We start from the raw sequence: 23350 nt of genomic DNA on the forward strand, positions 1-23350 counted from the left end.
GCTTCTTGGCAGAATGGGGTTGGACTGGATGGCCCATGAGGTCTCTTCCAACTCTTTGATTCTATGATGTGTAGTTTCACAAGGTCTTATCTGACCAAGAAGGATGGTACTGCCGCAAACTACAGCTCCCAGTATTTATTTATTTCATATCAAAAGCATTGCATAAATTAGTATAAAACTGATAAAAATAGAAGGAGCCCAGGCGGCTAAATATCTTTTGACCCAAAACGGGCAACAGCAACAGCATTGTCTGTAGCCTCCAACAATTCTTCCTCCGTACATGAGGCAGGGCATAGTAGACCATACAGATGCGGAGTTGGCTGTCCTGCTCTACGGTCACACAAAGTGTGGGATTTTTTTAGGAAATGCCATTTTGCCAGGTAATCCATAACCTTGTACTATGGAAGTGACACCAAACTGCATTAATTCTACAGTGTAGATGCAGCCTACATTTGGACCATAGCCACAAACTCCTCCGCATAGGAAGTATCTATTTTGCAATAATATTGATATTATAATGTAATGCAATATAATACTCCTACTAATAATATATTATAATTATATATTTTATATTAAATGTAATATTACTAATAATATTACAGTATAATGTTATAGTGCAATGTAATATATAATATTAATATTGTGCTATGGTAATAATATAATATATTGTATTTACTTTTTACTGAGTCCCCTTCGGGGTGAGAAGGGCAGCATATAAATGTCGTAAATAAATCGTGTTAAAAAACAAAGTATGGATTGTCGATGTCGCAATCTCAGGTGACAGCAGGATTGAAGAGAAACAACTGGAAAAACTGACATGATGAGGATTTAAAGATCGAACTGCAAAGACTCTGGCACAAGCCAGTCAAGGTGGTCCCAGTGGTGATCGGCACACTTGGTGCAGTACCTAAAGACCTTGGCCTGCACTTAAACACAATCGGCGCTGACAAAATTACCATCTGCCAGTTGCAGAAGGCCACCTTACTGGGATCTACACACATTATTCGCCGATACATCACACAGTCCTAGACACTTGGGAAGTGTCCGACGTGTGATCCAATACAACAGCCAGCAGAGTGATCTTGTTTGCTATGGACTCATCTTGTTGTGTTTCTCATAATAATAATCATCATCATCATCATCATCATCATCATCATCATAAAGTGCCCTAGACACTAGGGAAGTGTCCGACGTGTGATCCAATACAACAGCCAGCAGAGTGTCTTCTGCGGACTCATCTTGTTGTGTTTCTAATAATAATAATAATAATAATAATAGTAGTAGTAGTAGTAGTAGTAGTAATAGTAAGTGTCCTAGACACTTGGGAAGTGTCCGACGTGTGATCCAACACAACACCCAGGAGAGTGATCTTGTTTGCTATGGACTCATCTTGTTGTGTTTCTCATAATAATAATAATAATAATAATAATAATAATAATAATAATAATAATGATGATGATAATAATAAATAATAATAATAGTAAGTGTCCTAGACACTTGGGAAGTGTCCGACGTGTGATCCAATACAACAGCCAGCAGAGTGTCTTCTGCGGACTCATCTTTTTGTGTTTCAAATAATAATAACAATAACAACAATAACAACAACAACAACAAATCAAGCATATATATCTCGTTTGCTGTGACATACTGTGCTTCTGTGTCAGAATAATAATAATAATAATAATAATAATAATATAGTTTGACCCCACTTTACTTGGCATTGTTCAGTGCTATGGAATCCAATAATAATAATAAATATATGCATATACACATATACTCACACATACACACACTCAACAACAACAACAACAACATAATAATAATAATAATAATAATAATAATAGTATTAATAATAATGTAGGTGAATTTAACTTTTTTTAACATTGGTAGGTTCAATTCTATTTCACGCCTATATGCGTTGTAGCTTTCAACTTGCAACGTGTGTTGTAAGCCACTCTGGAGTCTCATTTTAAAAGGGGAAAATGAGATAAATAAATATCACAACAAATATAAATAACGATAACATCAGCATGGTTGCTGTTACCGTCCCACATGTGAAGAGGTGGATGCAACTAATGAATAAACAACAAATTGAGTTTTTAGGGCCGCTTTATGCAAGGACCCTCCTTTTTGTTCTCTTATGGAGTTCTAATCACCTCTCAACAAAAGTTTGCTCTAGGCACTGTCAGGCCATTATATGCTAATCAAGGTGGTCAGTTGAAACATTCACACCTAGCTCCAGCAGACAAGAGTCCTTTGTCCCACCCTGGTCATTCCACAGATATATAAACCCTTTTTCCTATTTCTAACAGGCCTCACTAACTCTGAGGATGCTTGACATAGATGCAGGCGAAACGTCAGGAGAGAATGCCTCTAGACCATGGCCATATAGCCCGAAAAAACTACAACAACCCTCTTATGGAGTTATTTGAATACGGCCTTTCCTTGACCTCAAATGACCCCAAACATGTCCCATTCCTAGGCTCATAAGGGAGAGCACATTACGGCCTCTGAATGCCATAAATATATATCTATCGCATCATTTCCCATTCCACAAAGAGAGCCTCCTTACCGTCGCATTTGAGCCCTTGGCGCACCAACCCGAAGAGCATTTCCCCGCAATGGTCACAGAAGGCCGGCGCCCGGTACGAATGCACATTAAGGGCGTGCGGACGGATCTGGAAGTCCTCAAAAGTGGCAGCGGCTGAGGCAGGAGGCAAGAAGCAAAGATATTACCTTTTCAGATATGAAGGTGTTGTATCTACCTGTTCCTCACCTGAGAGCATCAGTACACATCCCTGTCTACCTGTACCTCACCTGAGCGCATCAGTATACATCCCTGTCTACCTGTACCTCACCTGAGAGCATCAGTACACATCCCTGTCTACCTGTTCCTCACCTGAGAGCATCAGTACATGACCCTGTCTACCTGTTCCTCACCTGAGAGCATCAGTACAGACTGCTGTCTACCTGTACCTTACCTGTGACCATCAATAAATTCCTGTCTATTTATTCTTCACATGAGAGCATCAATACAGATTTTTATCTACCTGATCCTTACCTGAGAACAATGCAGATGCCTGTATACTTGTTTCTCACCTATGAACATCAATACAGACACCTGTCTGCCTCTTCCTTACCTGGGAACATCAAATAAGATCCCTGTCTATCTTATCCTTACCTGAGAGCATCAATACAGACACCCGCCTACCTTATCCTTACCTGAGAGCATCAATACAGATTCTGGAGTACTCACTCCTTACCTATGAACATCAAATAAGAGTCCTATCTACCTGATCTTTTCCTGAGAGTCTTAATACAGAGTTCTATCTACCTATTCCCTTCCTGAGAGCATCAATACAGATCCTTGTCTATTTATTACTTTCCTGAGAACATCATACAAGTGCCTTCCTACCTGGTCCTATCTACCTGTTCCTCACCTGAGAGCCTCAATGCAGACTCCTATCTACCCATTCCTTACCTAAGACCCTCAATATAGATTCATTTCTACCTGTTCCTCACCTGTGAGCCTCAATAGAGTCCTATCTACCTGTTCCTTACCTGAGAACATCAATACAGATTCTTGTTAATGTATTCCTCACCCGAAAGCCTCAATACTGATTACTGTCTAAGTTTTCCTCACCTGAAAGCATCAATACAGATTCCTATCTACCTGTATCTTACCTGAGAGCATCAATAGATTCTTGTCTATACATTCCTCACCTGAGAGCATCAGTACAGATTCCTGTCTATATATTACTCACCTGAAAGCATCAATACAGATTCCTATTTACCTGTACCATACCTGAGAGCATCAAGACTTCCTGTATTTATTCCTCACCTGAAAGCATCAATACAGACTTCTATCTACCTGTACCTTACCTGAGAGCATCAACAGAGCCCTGTCTATATATTCCTCACCTAAAAGCATCAATACAGATTCATATCTACCTGTATCTTACCTGAGAGCATCAATAGATTCTTGTCTATATATTCTTCACCTGAAAGCATCAATACAGATTTCCTGTCTATTTATTCCTCACCTGTACAATACAGATTCCTATCTACCTGTAACTTACCTGAGAGCACCAATACAGATTTCTACCTGATCTTTACCTGAGAGCATTAATACAGATTTCCTCTCTATTTATTCCCCACCTAGGAGCAACAATACATATTCCTGTCTACCTGTACCTTACCTGAGAACATCAGTACAGATCCATGTCTATGTTTTCCTCACCTGAACGCATCAATACAGATTCCTATCTACCTGTAACTTACCTAAGATCACCAATACAAATTCCTACCTGATCTTTACCTGAGAGCATCAATACAGATTTCCTGTCTATTTATTCCTCACCTGAGAGCAACAATACATTTTCCTGTCTACCTGTTCCTCACCTGAGAACATCAGTACAGATCCATGCCTATGTTTTCCTCACCTGAACGCATCAATACAGATTCCTATCTACCTGTACCTTACCTGAGAGCATCAATCAATTCTTGTCTATATATTCTTCACCTGAGAGCATTAATACAGATTCCTGTCTATTTATTCCTCACCTGAGAGCAACAATACATGTTCCTGTGTACCTGTTCCTTACCTGAGAGCACCACTTCCACCAGGTCTCCCTCCTGAATATCGCTGGCGGCTCGGACCAACTGGAGGATGTTGGCGGATGATGGGTCATGTTTGAAGAGCAGGATCTTGTCATAGAGGCCGTAGAAGCCGCACTCGGGGAACTACCAAAGACAAGAAGAAATTGATGGATGGATGGAACGAAGCAAGGTGAGGCAGGGTTCACCTGGGCAGCACCTGTGAACTGAAATCACTACGCGGAAGGAAGGCAAATATGCTTTGCGGGGAGTAGTTTCAAGATCTCATGTTCCTGGATAAGAAGGGAGGAAATCAATCTCTGGAGGCCACTCAAGGTAAATATTGCCAGACCAGATAGGACAACAGTGGCTGCAGGTCTTCAAATAAACTCAGCTCAGGTCTTGGCGGACTACAACTCCCAAACGAAGTGGCTCGTTGGAAGCCAAAGGTTTGAACAAGAGAAGAAAGAGCCACTTAGGATAATGCATAGATGGTATTGTTAGCATGCCTTGCCAATATGCAATTAGAACATTAACAATTCCATTTCAAGTGCCATAGTTCCATCTTAATTATATCTGTGCATGTGTGTGTGTGTGTGTGTGTGTATGTGGATACACATTATTATAATTATAATTATTATTATTATTACTACTACTACTACTATTCAAAGATTCCATAGTATTAAAACATGCCAGTTAAAGTGGGGTCAAAATGTATTCTTATTATTATTACTATTATTATTGCTATCAATATTATATTATTATTATTATTAACGTATAAATATTCTGTGTGTATATCTGTTTGTGTACATGTATATTTGTATGTGTGCGTATGAGCTGCTGAGCTTGTTGATCAAAAGGTCGCAGGTTCGATTCCGGGGAGCAGCGTGAGCTTCCGCTGTCAGCCCTAGCTTCTGCCAACCTAGCAGTTCGAAAACATGCAAATGTGAGTAGATCAATAGGTACCGCTCCGGCGGGAAGGTAACGGCGCTCCATGCAGTCATGCCGGCCACATGACCTTGGAGGTGTCTACGGACAACGCCGGCTCTTCGGCTTAGAAATGGAGATGAGCACCACACCCCAGAGTCAGACATGACTGGACTTAATGTCAGGGGACTACCTTTACCTTTTTTATACACAGTATATCTATACTGTATAATAATAATAATAATAACAACAACACACTGTAGACATAATGTGTATGTCTGCTCATGCATATATGTGCACATATATGTGCGTATGTATGTATGTATATGTGTATATGTATGTATGCATATGTGTGTGTGTATATATACATATATATTATTATGTAGTAATAATGTTTGATCCCTTATTATTATTATTATTATATTGTTGTTGTTCAGTGTGTGTATGTCTGTGCGAGTATTTGTGTATATGCATATATTTATATGTATGTGTATGTATATACGCACAGTATATCTACACTGTAGTATAATAATAATAATAATAATATATTATTATTATTATTATTATTATATAGTAATAATGTTTGATCCCACTTTAATAATTATGATGATGATGATGGTGATGATGATGGTGGTGTATATGTATGTATGCATATGTGTGTGTGTATATATACATATATATATATTATTATGTAGTAATAATGTTCGATCCCTTATTATTATTATTATTATTATTATTATTATTATATTGTTGTTGTTCAGTGTGTGTATGTTTGAGCGAGTATGTGTGTATATGCATATATTTATATGTATGTGTATGTATATACGCACAGTATATCTACACTGTATAATAATAATAATAATAATATATTATTATTATTATTATTATTATTATTATATAGTAATAATGTTTGATCCCACTTTAATGATGATGATGATGATGGTGATGATGATGGTGGTGTATATGTATGTATGCATATGTGTGTGTGTATATATATACATATATATATATATATATTATTATGTAGTAATAATGTTCGATCCCTTATTATTATTATTATTATTATTATATTGTTGTTGTTCAGTGTGTGTATGTCTGTGCCAGTATGTGTGTATATGCATATATTTATATGTATGTGTATGTATATACGCACAGTATATCTACACTGTATAATAATAATAATAATATATTATTATTATTATTATATAGTAATAATGTTTGATCCCACTTTAATAATGATGATGATGATGATGATGATGGTGATGATGATGGTGGTGTATATGTATGTATGCATATGTGTGTGTGTATATATATACATATACATATATATTATTATTATTTTATCGTGTCAGGAGTGTCCTGTTGTGAGAGAATTGGCCGTCTGCAAGGACGTTGCCCAGGGGACACCCAGATGATTTTGATGGTTTACCATCCTTGTGGGAGGCTTCTCTCATGTCCCCGCATGAGGAGCTGGAGCTGATAGAGGGAGCTCATCCGCCTCTCCCCGGATACGAACCTGCGACCTGTCAGTCTTCAGTCCTGCCGGCACAGGGGTTTAACCCACTGCGCCACCGGGGGCTCCTATATATATATATTATTATGTAGTAATAATGTTCGATCCCTTATTATTATTATTATTATTATTATTATTATATTGTTGTTGTGTATGTCTGTGCGAGTATGTGTGTATATGCATATATTTATATGTATGTGTATGTATATACGCACAGTATATCTGACCCTACTTAAACTCACATGGTTCAATGCTACGGAATTACGGGATTGTAGTATTACAAGGTCTTTAGCTTTCTCTGCCAAAGAGTGCTGATACGTCACCAAACTACAACTCCCAGCATTCCAACTCCTTGAACCGTGGCAGTTGAAAGGTGTCAAACCACATTAATTCGACAATGTAGACGAACATGCAGTGGCTGGCATCCAAATAGAGGAAACCCTTTTGGTCAGCTCTTGAATGGTGAGTCAACACGTAAAAACACAGATTGGTTTCAATCGGCCACCAAGGCATATAGGACAAACGTCAACACTGCATGGAAATTTGCACCCGAAGCACGAAACCTTTGACTCTGTGAGCAGCCTTGAGTCTCGGGGTATTTTAGGGGCTTGGCTATAGTATGGACCGTAAGTGAAATTATAATAAAACATTAACAGAGGAAAACATCGTGGTTAAAGCATGTACGTGTGTCGGTTTATGGACGGGATATATAACCTACTATCCAGCCTTTCAAACTTTCTGATTGCAGGCCGCTATGCAAATCGAGGCACTTATTTTTAACTCCAAAAAGGCCCGAAACCTGTACTTTCGTTCCGGTTGACCTCCAATATTTCCCCCTTTCCTTCCTTCCTTCTTGCTGCAGCCGGAGAAAGACATATAGCCATGCAACTGCCAAATGAAAAACCCTGAATGTATGTGGTTTGCATAACAAAAAGTCCAAAATCCGTAGTTTGGTGAAGTACTACAACGTCCATCATTCCGTAGCGATGAGCCAGGGCAGTTGTATTGGTGCCAAATTGCATTAATTCAATTATATTAATGCATTTTGACGTTCCGACCTATGGCGAACTTATATGGGGTTATTTCTGAGGCTGAGAGAGTGAGACTTGGCTAAGGTCACCTAAGGTCAAGGCCACCCAATTTTACAGATTATAGGTGATGTCTTCATACTGTAAATACTGTTAATCATCACCTCCTCCTGGGAAAAATTTATAATATCACAAAAGATATTATACATTCACCCGCTTCATAGGAAATCTGCTACAAAACAGGAGCTTTTTTGTTGAGTTTCAGGGCCAGAGAAGAAGATGGCGGAAACAGAAGAACGGCATGCCTCAGGGAAGCGTGCTTGCTCCATTAGTGTTTAACATTTACACAAATGACCAGCCACTGCCAGAAGGGACAGAGAGTTTCATCTATGCTGACGATCATGCCATCACCACCCAAGTAGGGAGCTTTGAAATAGTTGAACAGAAGCTCTCTGAAGCTTTAGCCGCTCTTACTGCCAATTACAGGGAAAACCAGGTTGCATGATCAATGTTTAACATTTACAGAAATGACCAGCCACTGAAAGAATGGACAGAGAGTTTCATCTATGCTGATGATGGTGCCATCACCGCCCAAGTAGGGAGCTTTGAAATAGTTGAACAGAAGTTCTCCGAAGCTTTAGGCGCTCTTACTGCCAATTACAGGGAAAACCAGGTTGCACGATCAATGTTTCACATTTACACAAATGACCAGCCACTGCCAGAAGGGACAAAGAGTTTCATCTATGCTGACGATCATGCCATCACCGCCCAAGTAGGAAGCTTTGAAATAGTTGAACAGAAGCTCTCTGAAGCTTTAGGTGCTCTTACTGCCTATTACAGGGAAAACCTGGTCGCATGATTAGTGTTTAATATTTACACAAATGACCAGCCACTGCCAGAAGGGTCAGAGAGTTTCATCTATGCTGACGATCATGCCATCACCGCCCAAGTAGGAAGCTTTGAAATAGTTGAACAGAAGCTCTCTGAAGCTTTAGGTGCTCTTACTGCCTATTACAGGGAAAACCTGGTCGCATGATTAGTGTTTAATATTTACACAAATGACCAGCCACTGCCAGAAGGGTCAGAGAGTTTCATCTATGCTGACGATCATGCCATCACTGCCCAAGTAGGGAGCTTTGAAATAGTTGAACAGAGCTCTCTGAAACTTTTGGCGCTCTTACTGCTGATTACAGGGAAAACCAGGCTGCAGATCAATGTTTAACATTTGCACAAATTACCAGCCACTGCTAGAAGGGACAGAGAGTTTCATCTATGCTGATGATCGTGCCATCACCGCCCAAGCAGGGAGCTTTGAAATAGTGGAAAAGAAGCTCTCTGAAGCTTTAGGCACTCTTACTGCCTATTACAGGGAAAATCAGGTTGCATGATCAATGTTTCACATTTACACAAATGATCAGCCACTGCCAGGGAGGGACAGAGAGTTTCATTTATGCTGACGATCGTGCCATCACCGCCCAAGGAAGGAGCTTTGAAGTAGTTGAACTGAAGCTCTCTGAAGCTTTAGGTGCTCTTACTGCCTATTACAGGGAAAACCAGCTGATTCTTGATCCATCTAAAATGCAGACATGTGCTTTTCAACTTAAGGACAGACAAGCATCCCGAGCTCTGAGGATCACCTGGGAAGGAATCCCACTGGAGCATTGCAGCGCACCCAAATACCTGGAAGTCACTCTGGACCATGCTCTGGTTTATAATAAGCACTGCTTGAATATAAAGCAAAAACTGGGTGTTGGAAATAATATCGTACGAAAGCTGACTGGAACAACCTGGGGATTACAACTAGACACAGTGAAGACATCTGCCCTTGCGCTTTGCTACTGTGCTGCTGAATAGGCACTCCCGGCGTGGAACACATCTCACCACATTAAAACAGTGGATGTGGCTCTTAATGAGACTTGACGCATTATCATAGGATGTCTATGCCCAACACTACTGGAGAAATTACACTGTTGAGCAGGTATTGCACCACCTGACATCCGCTGGGTAGTAGCAGCCAATAACGAAAGAACCAAGGCAGTGACATCTCCGGCCCATCCTCTGTTTGGATATCAGCCAGCAAGCCAATGCCTTAAATCAAGAAATAGCTTCCTAAGATCTACAGAGATACTCGCAGGATACCTCAGCAAGCAAGAGTCCAAAAGTGGCAGGCTCAAACCCAGAACCTCAATCAGTGGCTGAGATTGGATGAGAGACTCCCCCCTGGGCACACAGAAGACTGAGCGACTTGGAAGATGCAGAGCCAACCTTAAGAAATGGGGCCACGAAGTTGAGTCCACGACATGCGAGTGTGGAGAAGAGCAAACCACAGACCACCTATTACAATGCAACCTGAGCCCTGCCACATGCAACACCAGAAGCATCCCAAGGGACCAGATACTGGTCAAAGGACATTTAATATAATGCCAAGTTTTTAACTTTGTTTAAAACATTATAATTTGATTCTGACACAATAAATGAATACCCAACAGGTTTTCAGAATATTTGAACCCATCTTTCCAGAGCCATATTCCAGTGCCCAAACCCAATATATATATATGGGAGAAAATGCCTATATTTTCTCCCATTTGGAGACAATAAGAGAAGGCATGAAACAGGTGAAATGGGGGTTGTTTTTAGGTAGGGGATTCTGGGAGTTGTAGTATGGCTCATCAAGGAAATATCTATCTTCTTATAAGTCAGAGATTCCATGAAGGCAACACAACAAGAAAGGTTTGTTTATCATAAGGGAAGGCACTAAATATGAAAACAAAACACATAATGTGGCTTTTGGGGGGCTGGTCTCCTCATGGGGATGCTGGGAATTGTAATCCCCAAAAGTACCCAAATAATGGAAATGTGGAGACAAATCTACAATGCAAGCAGAACACTGAAATTAGAGAAAACCAATGTGTATTAATATTGACATCATGGTCCCATAATGTTGCTTTTTGGAGATGCTGGGAATTGTAGTTCCAGCATTTCCAAAAGCACCCTAAATTTTGGAAATGTGGAGACAAATCTACAAACAAAACACTGAAATTAGAGAGAAACAATGTGTATTAATATTGATATCATGATCCCATAATGTGGCTTTTTGGGGATGCTGGGAATTGTAGTTCCCCAAAGTACCCAAATTATGGAAATGTGGAGACTAATCTACTATGTTAACGGAATACTGAAATTATAGAGAAGCAATGCATATTAATATTGACATCATGGTTCCATAATGTTGCTTTTGGGGGGTTAGTCCCATTATGGGGATGCTGGGAATTGTAGTCCCCAAAAGTACCCTAAATTTTGGAAACGTGGAGACAAATCTACAATGCAAACAGAACACTGAAATTAGAGAGAAGCAATGCGTATTAATATTGACATCATGTTCCCATAATGTGGTTTTTTGGGGGGCTGATCCCCTTATGGGGATGCTGGGAATTGTAGTCCCCCAAAGTACCCTAAATTTTGGAAACGTGGAGACAAATCTAAAAGGCAAACAGAACACTGAAATTAGAGAGAAGCAATGCGTATTAATATTGACATCACGGTCCCATAATGTGGCTTTTGCGGGCCTGGTCCCCTTATGGGGATGCTGGGAATTGTAGTCCCCCAAAGTACCCTAAATTTTGGAAAAGTGGAGACAAATCTACAATGCAAACAGAACACTGAAATTATAGAGAAGCAATGTGTATTAATATTGACATAATGGTCCCATAATGTGACTTTTTTGGGGATGCTGGGAATTGTAGTCCCCAAAAGTACCCAAAATTTTGGAAACGTGAAGACAAATCTACAATGCAAACAGAATATTGAAATTGCGTATTAATATTGACATCATGGTCCCATAATGTGGCTTTTTGGAGATGCTGGGAATTGTAGTCCCCAAAAGTACCCTAAATTTTGGAAACGTGGAGACAAATCTACAATGCGAACAGAACACTGAAATTAGAGAGAAGCAATGTGTATTAATATTGACATCATGGTCCCATAATGTGGCTTTTGAGGGGTTAGTCCCATTATGGGGATGCTGGGAATTGTAGTTCCCCAAAGTACCCAAATTATGGAAATGTGGAGACTAATCTACTATGTTAACGGAATACTGAAATTATAGAGAAGCAATGCATATTAATATTGACATCATGGTTCCATAATGTTGCTTTTGGGGGGTTAGTCCCATTATGGGGATGCTGGGAATTGTAGTCCCCAAAAGTACCCTAAATTTTGGAAACGTGGAGACAAATCTACAATGCAAACAGAACACTGAAATTAGAGAGAAGCAATGCGTATTAATATTGACATCATGGTCCCATAATGTGGCTTTTTGGGTGCTGGTCCCCTTATGGGGATGCTGGGAAATGTAGTCCCCAAAAGTACCCTAAATTTTGGAAACGTGGAGACAAATCTACAATGCAAACAGAACACTGAAATTATAGAGAAGCAATGCGTATATATATTGATATCCACCGAACAACCCAAACCCTCCCTCGCATTATCCTGCAGACAAGGCGTCTGGGTTTCCGCCGTCCGTCTGGCCAAAGGATGTGGACGAGGGCGGCTCCTATCCTTCCCGGCGATTATCTCTCGTCCGCTTTCGGGACCAGGAGCGCTTCCCTTTCCTGAGCAGAGCGGACAACCTCTCCAAAGCCCTTTCCGCTCCTTTCCCCCCGCAAAAATATTCACATTCAGGCCTACACTGTCCAGTGAAGACAGTCCAACACCACCTTAGTTCATTATTTCTCACCATTCCTAATGCCGCGACCCCTTAATCCAGTTCCTCATGTTGTGGTGACCCCCAACCATAACATTATTTTCATTGCTACTTCATAATTTTGCTACTGTTATGAATAGTCATGTAAATATCTGATATGCAGGATGTATTTTCGTTCACTGGACCAAATTTGGCACAAATACCCGATACACCCCCATTTGAATACTGGTGGGGTTGATTTTGTCATTTGGGAGTTGTAGTTGCTGGGATTTGTAGTTCACCTACAATCAAAGAGCACTCTGAACCCCACCAGTGATAGAATTAGGCCACACTTCCCACGCAGAACCCACATGACCAAGAGAAAATACTGAAAGGGTTTGCTGGGCATTGACCTTGAGTTTGGGAGTTGTAGTTCACCTAAATCCAGAGAGTGTTGTGGACTCAAACAATGATGGATCTGGACCAACCAAATAGACACTCAATCTGCCCAAATGTGAACACTGGTGGAGTTTGAGGAAAATAGACCTTGACATTTGGGAGTTGTAGTTGCTGCGATTTATAGTTCACCTACAATCAAAGAGCATTCTGAACTCCACCAACGATGGAATTGAAGCAAACTTGGCACACAGAACTCCCACGACCAACAGAAAATACTGGAAGGGTTTGCTGGCATTGACCTTGAGTTTGGGAGTTGTAGTTCACCTATGGATCGGGATCAAACTTGGAACGAATACTCAATATGCCCAAATGTGAACACAGATGGGGTTTGAGGAAAATAGACCATGACATTTAGGAGTTGTAGTTGCTGGGAGTCATAGTTCACTTACAATCAAAGAGCATTCTGAACTCCACCAACACTGGAATTGAACTGAACTTGGCACACAAAAGTCCCGTGACCAACAGAAAATACTGGAAGGGTTTGCTGGGCATTGACCTTAAGTTTAGGAGTTGTAGTTCACCTATATCCAGAGAGCACTGTGGACTCAAGCAATGATGGATCTGGACCAAACTTGGCACGAATACTCAATATGGACAAATGTGAACACAGATAGAGTTTGGGGGAAATAGATCTTGACATTTGGGAGTTGTAGTTGCTGGGATTTATAGTTCACCTACAATCAAAGACCACTCTGAATCCTACCAGTGATAGAACTGGGCCATACTTCCCACACAGAACCCCCATGACCTACAGAAAACACTGTGTTTTCTGATGGTTTTTGGTGACCCCTCTGACAACCCCTTGCGACCCCCCCCCCCCCCCCAGGAGTCCCGACCTCAAGGTTGAGAAATGCTGCCTTATCTGCTCCATGTAATTGAATTCTAGTTTGGTGCAAAGGCCTTTCAAAAGTAAAAAGTCCCAGGATTCCATTGCATCGAGCAATGGAAATTGAAGTGGGGTCAAACTGCATTTGTTTGCTAGCGTACACCAGGCCTGGGCAAACTTGGGCCCTCCAGGTGTTTTGGACTTCAACTCCCACCATTCCTAACAGCCAAAACACCACTGAGACCCTCCAAAAGCAAAGGTGTCATTCTCTCAGCCACCCTGGAAAAGGGATATCTAATTGTATGGAGCTAACTGGGGTTGGCTCTACATTGTGGAATTAATACAGTTTGACACCGCTTTATTTATTTATTTATTGTCACTCCCTTCCTTGTGCCTCATTCTTACCTTCTGAACCAGTCTATGTATCTATCTATGTATCTATCTATGTATCTATCTATGTATCTATGTATCTATCTATCTATCTATCCTTCTTTCCTTCCATCCTTATTTCCCTCCCTCCCATCAGTTTTGGAATGTTTTGAGGGCTCTATCTATCTATCTATCTCTCGATCTATCTATCTCTCGATCTATCTATCTATCTATCTATCTATCTATCTATCTATCTCTCCTTCTTTCCTTCCATCCTTACTTCCCTCCTTCCCATTGGTTTTGGGATGTTTTGAGGGCTTTGGGGTTCTATATCTCAAAGAACACCAAGAACCACCTACCTTCCTTCCTTCCTTCCTTCCTTCCTTCCTTCCTTCCTTCCTTCCTTCCTTCCTTCTTTTCTTTTTTTCTTTCCTTCCTTCCTTCCTCCTTCCCAGCAAGTTTGGGACACTTTGAAGACTTTGAGGTTGCCTCTGTCACTTCCTTCCCTTGCTCCTCATCCTCCCCTTCTGAGCCAGTCTTTCTATCTATCTGTCTTTCTCTCCTTCTTTCTTTCCCTCCCCTATCTATCTATCTATCTATCTATCTATCTATCTATCTATCTATCTATCTCTCCTTCTTTCCTTCCATCCTTACTTCCCTCCTCCCCATTGGTTTTGGGATGTTTTGAGGGCTTTGGGGTTCTATGTCTCAAAGAATGCCAAGAACCACCTTCCTTCCTTCCTTCCTTCCTTCCTTCCTACCTTCCTTCCTTCCCTCCCATCAGGTTTGGGACACTTTGAAAACTTTGGAGGGGCCTTTGTCACTTTCTCCCCTTGTGCCCCATCCTTAGCTTCTGATGGAGTCTTTCTATCTTTCTCTCTTGCCCTGTTTCCTTCCTTTCTTCCTCCTTCTCTCGTTTGGAACCTTTTGAGGACTTCTTTGGGGTGTCCTCTGTCCCTGCTTTCCTTTGATCTCCCCCTTCCCTAGCCTTCCTTCCCCTTATTTCATTCCTTCCTTTCCATCTGATTTGGGACACTTTGAAGACTTTGGGGTGGTCTTTGCTACTTCCTTCCCTTGCTCCTCATCCTCCCTTCTGAGACAGTCTGTCTGCCTGTCTTTCCCTTTCCTTCCCTTTTTCCTTCCTACTTTCTTTCCTTCCTTCCCATCAGTTTTGGGGTACTTTGAAGACTTTGGACGGGCCTCTGTCACGTCCTTCCCTTGCTCCTCATCCTCCCCTTCTGAACCTATCTATCTGTCTGTCTTTCTCTCTTTCCCTCCCTCCCTTCTTTCCTTCCTTCCTTCCTTCCATCCATCCATTCCTCCCATCTGTTTTGGGATGTTTTGAGGACTTTGGAGTTCTATGTCTCCTACTTTCCTCAAAAGGGCCCTCTGTCACCTCCAAAGTCTTTGGCATGTCCTATGTCCCTGCTTCCACTTGTTCCTCTTTTTCTCTCCCTCCTTCCCCAGACTTCTCTTCCTTCCTTCCTTTCCATCAGTTTTGGGACACTTTGAAGACTTTGGAGGAGCTTCTGTCACTTCCTTCCCTTGCTCGTCATCATACCCTTCTGAACCAGTCTTTCTACCCATCCCTCTTTCTGTCTTTCCCTCCCTCCCTCTTTCTTTCCTTCCTTCTTTCCCTCCTTCCCATCAGGTTTGGGGCACTTTGAAGACTTTGGGGTGGCCTTTGTCCCTTGTTCCTCTCCCCCTTCTGATCCGGTCTTCCTGCCTGTCTTTCCCCCTTTCCCTCCCTCTTTCCTTCCCTCTTTCCTTCCTCACACTCCTTCCTTTCTTCCTTTCCATCACCTTTGGGACACTTTGAGGACTTCTTTGGGGTGGCCTCTGTCACTTTCTTCCCTTGCTCCTCATCCTCTCCTTCTGAGCCAGTCTTTCCGCCTGTCTTTCTCTCTTTCCTTCCCTCTTTCCTTCCTTCCTTCGTTTATCCCTTCCTTCTTTCCCTCCCTCCTTCCCATCAGGTTTGGGACACTTCCGAGGTGCCTTTGCCACTTCCTTCCCTTGCTCCTCATCCTCGCCTTCTCAGCCAGTCTTTCTTTCTTTCTTTCTTTCTTTCTTTCTTTCTTTCTTTCGTTCCCTCTCTCTTTCCTTCCCTCCTTCCTCCCTCTCTTCTTTCCTTGCTTGCTTCCTTTCCATCAGGCTTTGGGACACTTTGAAGACTTTGGGGTGGCCTTTGCCCCTTCCTTTCCTTCTGAACCAGTCTATGTGTCTTTTTCTCTTTCCCTCCCTCCCTTTTTCTTTCTTTCCTTCCTTCCTTCCCTACTTCCTCTCTTCCTCACTCTCTTCCTTCTTTTTTATCTGGTTTGAGGCACTTTGAAGGCTTTGGGGTGTCCTCTATCCCTGCTTTTCCTTGGTTCCCCTCCTTCCCTCCCTCTTCCCATTCCTCTTCCTTTCCTTCCTCTCTCCCTCATTTCCTTCCATCCCTCCTTCTTTCCTTCCTCACTCTCCTCCTTCCTTGCTTCCTTTCCATCAGCTTTGGGACACTTTGAGGACTTCTTTGGGGTGGCCTTTACCCCTTCCTTCCCTGGCTCCTCATCCTCCCTTTCTGAGTCAGTCTTTCTGCCCGTCTTTCCCTCTTTATTTACTTCTTCCCTTCCTCCCCTCCTTCCTTCCCTCCTTTCCATCAGGTTTGGGACACTTTGGGGACATCTTTGGGGTGGCCTCTCACTTTCTTCTCTTACGCCTCATCCTTCCCTCCTGATCCAGTCTTTCTGCCTGTCTTTCCCTCTTTCCCTCCCTCTTCCTTTCCCTCTCTCCTTCCTCCCTCCTTCCTTAATTTCTTCCTTCCTTTTCTTCAGGTTTGGACATTTTGAGGACTTCTTTGGGGTGGCCTCTCCCTCCCTCTCTTCCTTCCATCCTTTTCCATCAGCTTTGGGACACTTTGAAGACTTTGGGGTGGCCTCTCTCCCTTCCTTACTCCTCATCCTCCCTTTCTGAGCCAGTTTTTCTGCCTGTCTTTCCCCCTTTCCCTCCCTCTTCCCTTCCCTCCTCTCTTCCTTCCTTTCCATCACCTTTGGGACACTTTGGGGACTTCTTTGGGTTGGCCTTTGCCCCTTCCTCCCCTGGCTCATCATCCTCCTCCTGCCTGTCTTTCCCTCTTTCCTTCCCCCTTTCCCCCTCTCTTCCCTTCCCTCTTATCTTCCTCCCTCCCTCTCTTCCTTCCTTCCTTTTCCATCAGCTTTGGCACACTTTGAGGACTTCTTTGGAGGAGCCTTTGCCACTTCCTTCCCTTGCTTATCCTCCCCTTATTATCCAGTCTTTCTGCCTGTCTTTCCCTCCCTCCCTCTCTTCCTTCCTTCCTTCCCATCAGGTTTGGGGCACTTTGGGGACTTCTTTGGGGTGGCCTTTGCCACTTCCTTCCCTTGCTCCTCATCCTCCTTTCCCTTTTCCCTTCCCTCTTTCCTTCCTTCCCTCATTCCTTCCTCTCTTCCTTCCTTTTCCATCACCTTTGGGACACTTTGGGGACTTCTTTGGGGCAAACTCTTCCTTCCCTTGCTCCTCATCCTCCCCTTCTGAGCCAGTCTTTCCTCCTTTCCCTCCCTCTTCCCTCCTTCCTCCCTCTCTTCCTCCCTTCCCATCAGTTTTGAGACACTTTGAAAACTTTGGGGTGGCCTTTGCTACTTCCTTCCTTCCCTTGCTCCTCATCCTCCTCCTGCCTGCCTTTCCCTCTTCCCTTCCCTCTTTCCCCCTTTCCCTCCCCCTTTCTTTCCCTCTTATCTTCCTCCCTCCCTCTCTTTCTTCCTTCCTTCCGTTTCCATCAAGTTTGGGACACTTTGGGTACTTCTTTGGGTTGGCCTTTGCTACTTCCTTCCTTCCTTGGCTCCTCATCCTCCTTCTGCCTGCCTTTCCCTCTTCCCTTCCCTCTTTCCCCCTTTCCCTCCCTCTTTCCTTCCCTCTTATCTTCCTCCTTCCCTCCCTCCCTCTCTTCCTTCCTTTCCATCACCTTTGGGACACTTTGAGGACTTTTTTGGGGTGGCCTTTGCCCCTTCCTTCCCTTGCTCCTCATCCTCCCCTTCTGAACCAGTCTTTCTGCCTGTCTTTTCCCCTTTCTTTCCTTCCCTCCTTCTTCCCTTCCTCATTCTCCTCCCTCTCTTCCTCCCTTTTCCATCAAGTTTGGGACACTTTGGGGACTTCTTTGGGGTGCCTTTCCCTCTTCCCTTCCCTCCTTCCCCCTTTCCCTCCCTCCTTCCCGGCTGACCTTCTGGTCCACGATGGAGCAGGCGAGCTGCTTGACGTGGGCGAGCTCGGAGGCGGCGGGCAGGAGCACGGACTCGCGGGTCAGGCCGATCTGGAGGTGGAAGGACACGCCGCAGGAAGAGGAGGAGGAAGAAGAAGAGACCCCCGAGGGAGGAGGAGAAGACACCGAAGGAGGAGAGGAAGAAGAAGAAGGGAAGGAGGACCAGGAGGAGGAGGAGAAGGAGGAGAAGGAGGGCGGCGGCGGCAGCGGGGCGGGGAGGGGCTGCGTGGGAGTGGGAGTGGGCGCCGGCTCCATGGCTGGTCCCTTCCTCAAGAGGAGCCCCCCGCGCCCCTTTCCTTTCCTCGATCCGGAGCCCGGACCCAACTCCCGGGAAACTTTTCCTCCGGGCTGCCCACTCGCGCTCCCTTCCCCTCGCCCCCGCCCACGAGGAAGGAAGTGCGTGGAGTGGCAGGGCGGGCGGCCAATGGGGAGAGGGACACGGCAAGACACGCCAAGGCCCGCCTCCCTTGCTCCCGAGTCAGAGAGTGGATCCGGAGTGGACGGGGAGGGAGGGAGGGAGGAGTTAGGGCGCTTTCGCCCCGCGCTAACTTCGGCCCCGTCTACACATTTCCTGAAACCGGATTATCTGCATCGAACTGGATTATATGAGTCTACACTGCCCTATAATCCGGTTTAATGCAGGTAATCTGGAGTGGATAATAACTCAGTGTATAATCCGCTCAGGGAAGGTAATCTAAATTCAGCAACCGGATTACATGGCAGTGCAGGCTCAGGCTGGGTCTACACTGCCATATAATCCAGATTATCCAAGCAGTTAATACACAAAATCTCTTTCGTACTGGATTATGAGTTTACACTGCCAGATAATCCAGATTATCAAATCTGATAATCCACATTATATGCTTCAAACTGGATTATATAAGTATACACTGCCAAATAATCCAGATTATCAAAGATAATTCACATTATCTTCTTCGAACTGGATTACATAAGTCTACACTGCCAAATAATCCAGATTATCAAAGATAATCACATTATCTGCTTTGAACTGCATTATATGAGTTACACTGCCAGATAATCCAGATTATCAAAGATGATAATCCATATAGTCTGCATTGAAGTGGATTATATAAATTCTACACTGCCAGATAATCCAGATTATCAAAAATGATAATCCACATTATCTGCTTTGAACTGGATTATAGGAGTGTACACTGCCAGATAATCCAGATTATCAAATATGATAATCTACATTATCTGCTTTGAATTGGATTATAGGAGTCCACACTGCCAGATAATCCAGATTATCAAATATGATAATCCACATTATCTGCTTTGAACTGGATCATAGGAGTGTACACTGCCAGATAATCCAGATTATCAAAGATGATAATCCACATTATCTACTTTGAACTGGATTATAAGAGTCCACGCTGCCAGATAATCCAGATTATCAAATATGATAATCCACATTATCTGCTTTGAACTGGATTATAGGAGTGTACACTGCCAGATAATCCAGATTATCAAATATGATAATCCACATTATCTACTTTGAACTGGATTATAGGAGTGTACACTGCCAGATAATCCAGATTATCAAAGATGATAATCCACATTATCTGCTTTCGACGGGATTATATGTCTACATTGCCAGATAATCCCCTTCAAAGCACATTATAATCTGGATTGTATTATATGGCAGTGTAGTTCCAGCATAATACAATGCCATGTAACACGAACTTTTGAACTTGGGATTTATAAATGTCATCATTTCTTAATTGGGTTCTATCATTTAAAAACATGGGGAAAAGTTTATTAAACTGCAAAAACTTTTGTTTCTTTGGCCTGCCCGTGGAAAAATTGCAAAATTCAAGGTCTCAACGTTAAAACAAAAAAAATAAGGCATTCAAACAAGGAACTGTATATTTTTCAAATATTGTGACATCTCCTTTTCCAGGTGAGGCGGTTTCCTGTTTGCTGGAGGGGAGAAAACACTTTCTAGAAAGTAAAAGGGAGGCCAGGCCGGCTCTTCCTCTCTCCCTTCCTGTCTCCAGAGAGAAACATCCTGTTCGGCCCAAAGATATTCCAGATATTCCACTGGGCCTCCACTTCCTCCAAGTCTCCATTCCCAAGGAACTGGTCTGGAAGGAAGCCAGCCTCAGCCATTCCCCACAAAGCACAACATTCCCTCTCGACTCCAGTCTCATGCTCACCTTTTGGGGTGGAATTACCTGGCCAAGTGTACCTATATAAATAAAAATGTAATGTTCGTTTGTGGGATTAACAGAACTCAAAAACCACTGGACAAATTGACACCAAATTTGGACACAAGACACCTACCAGGCCAACAAGTGACCATCATGCATAAAAACACCGAAAAACACCACAGAAGAGACTTAAAAGGGCAAAATTTTAAAAAAAATTACAATGCATGCACAAAACCACAAACGACATATAGGTAAAGGTAAAGGTTGTCCCCTGACATTAAGTCCAGTCGTGTCCGACTCTGGGGTGTGGTGCTCATCTCCATTTCTAAGCCGAAGAGCCGGCGTTGTCCATAGACACCTCCAAGGTCATGTGGCCGGCATGACTGAATGGAGCATCGTTACCTTCCCGTCAGAGTGGTACCTATTGATCTACTCACATTTGCATATTTTTGAACTTCTAGGTTGGCAGAAGCTAGGGCTGACAGCGGAAGCTCAGGCTGCTCCCCGGAATTGAACCTACAATCTTTCGGTCAACAAGCTCAGCAGCTCAGCGCTTTAACCCACTGCGCCACCAGGGAGTCCATACACACACATATATACACGCAAATACATATATACACACACAAAGGACATATACACAGACTGGGCCACATCAGCGTGTGGCAGGGGACGGTTAGTATGTCTATATAAGTGTGTTTGCGTATATGTGGTTTTGCGCAGGCGTTGTAATTTTTTCTTTTTGGCTTTTTAAGTCTCTTCTGCTGTTTTTATGAGTGATGGTCACTCACTGGCCTGATAGGTGTCTTGTGTCCAAATTTGGCGTCAATTCCCCCAGTGGTTTTTGAGTTATGTTAATCCCACAAACTAACATTACATTTTTATTTATATAAGACTAGCCGTCCTCTGCCACATGTTGCTGTGGCCCAGTCTGTGCATATGTGTTTTTTATGTGTATATATGCGTATATGTGTGTGTATATATTTGTGTATATGTGTATATATGTGTGTTTGTGTACATATGTGGTTTTGCGCATGCGTTGTAATGTATTTTTTTTGTTTTTTTACTTTTTAAGTCTCTTCCGCTGTGTTTTTCAGTGTTTTTATGAGTGATGGTCACTCGTTGGCTTGATAGGTGTCTTGTGTCCAAATTTGGTGTCAATTCATCCAGTGGTTTTTGAGTTATGTTAATCCCACAAATGAACACTACGTATTTTATTATTATTATTATTATTATTATTATTATTATTAGAGAAGCAGACACAACACTATAATAGTAATAGTAGTCGTAGTAATAAATAAATAAATAAATAAATACGTAAATAACTCAAAAACCACTGGGCGAATTGACACCAAATTTGGACACAAGACACCTATCAATATTATTATTATTATTAGAGAAGCAGACACAACACCATAATAGTAGTAGTAGTAGTAGTAATAGTAGTAGTAATAATAATAATAATAATAATAGAAGAAGAAAGCAAAGTAATATTATCATTGTCAATTCAAGGAGTGGTTTTTGAGTTATGTTAATCCCACAAACAAACACTACATTATTATTATTATTATTATTATTATTATTATTATTATTATTAGAGAAGCAGACACAACACCATAATAGTAATAATAATAATAATAATAATAATAATAATAGAAAGCAGAGTATTATTATCATTGTCAATTTGCCCAGTGGTTTTTGAGTTGTTAATCCCATAAACAAAGATTACATTTTTATTTATGTAAGATTTGCACTGTTCCATGTTCCCAAAAGGAATATCATCATCATCATCATCATCATCATCATCATCATCATCATCATCATCTGCACCAGGTATGGGTAAACCCAGGCCCACAGTGAGGACATTGGTTTCCAGGTGGAAGGCGGTCCAGGTCAGGATTGGCTTGACACACCTTCGTCCTCTTGGCACATTTCTCTCTTTCGCCCTCCATTCATACGTACCTCTTTGAATTCTGCAGCACTGCTGGTCACAGCTGACCTCCAGTTAGAGCGCTCAAGGGCTTCCCAGTACTCGGTGTCGATGCCTCAGTGTTTAAGGTTGGCTTTAAGCCCATCTTTAAATCTCTTTTCCTGTCCACCAATATTCTGTTTCCCATTCTTGAATTTGGAGTATAATTCCTGCTTTGGGAGATGGTGATCGGGCATTCAGACAAAGTGGCCAGTCCAGCGGAGTTGATGGCAGAGGAGCATCGCTTCAATGCTGGTGGTCTTTGCTTCTTCCAGCACGCTGATGTTTGTTCGCCCGTCTTCCCAAGAGACGTGTAGGATTTTTCGGAGGCAGCGCTGATGGAAACATTCCAGGAGTTGAGTGTGACACATGTAGATAGTCCACGTTTCGCAGGCGTAGAACAGGGTTGGGAGGACAGTGGCTTTTTAAACAAGCACCTTGGTCTTGGTCCTCAAACACTCTGTGCTTCATTCGGGAAAATGCTGCACTCGCAGAGCTCAGACGGTGTTGGATTTCAGTGTTGATGTTGACTTTTGTATAGAGGGGGTTGCCAAGGGAGCAGTAG

The 23350-nt window shown here is 42.5% G+C and overlaps 1 protein-coding gene across 1 annotated transcript in view; it reads right to left on the reverse strand.

The window, feature by feature from the left end:
- Positions 1 to 19045, reverse strand: part of LOC132781795 (serine/threonine-protein kinase D2) — a 55024-nt gene extending 35979 nt beyond the window's left edge. The window contains exons 1-3 of the mRNA XM_060786262.2: positions 18610 to 19045; positions 4605 to 4743; positions 2573 to 2704 (exon numbers count right to left, since the gene is read on the reverse strand). Of these exons, the coding sequence (XP_060642245.2) occupies positions 2573 to 2704; positions 4605 to 4743; positions 18610 to 18903 (565 nt within the window). The 5' untranslated portion in view covers positions 18904 to 19045. The remainder of the gene's footprint in view (positions 1 to 2572; positions 2705 to 4604; positions 4744 to 18609) is intronic.
- Positions 19046 to 23350: the final 4305 nt, after the last annotated feature.

The sequence above is a fragment of the Anolis sagrei genome, chromosome Y, assembly GCF_037176765.1.
Source record: "Anolis sagrei isolate rAnoSag1 chromosome Y, rAnoSag1.mat, whole genome shotgun sequence".
Classification (NCBI taxonomy): domain Eukaryota; kingdom Metazoa; phylum Chordata; class Lepidosauria; order Squamata; family Dactyloidae; genus Anolis; species Anolis sagrei.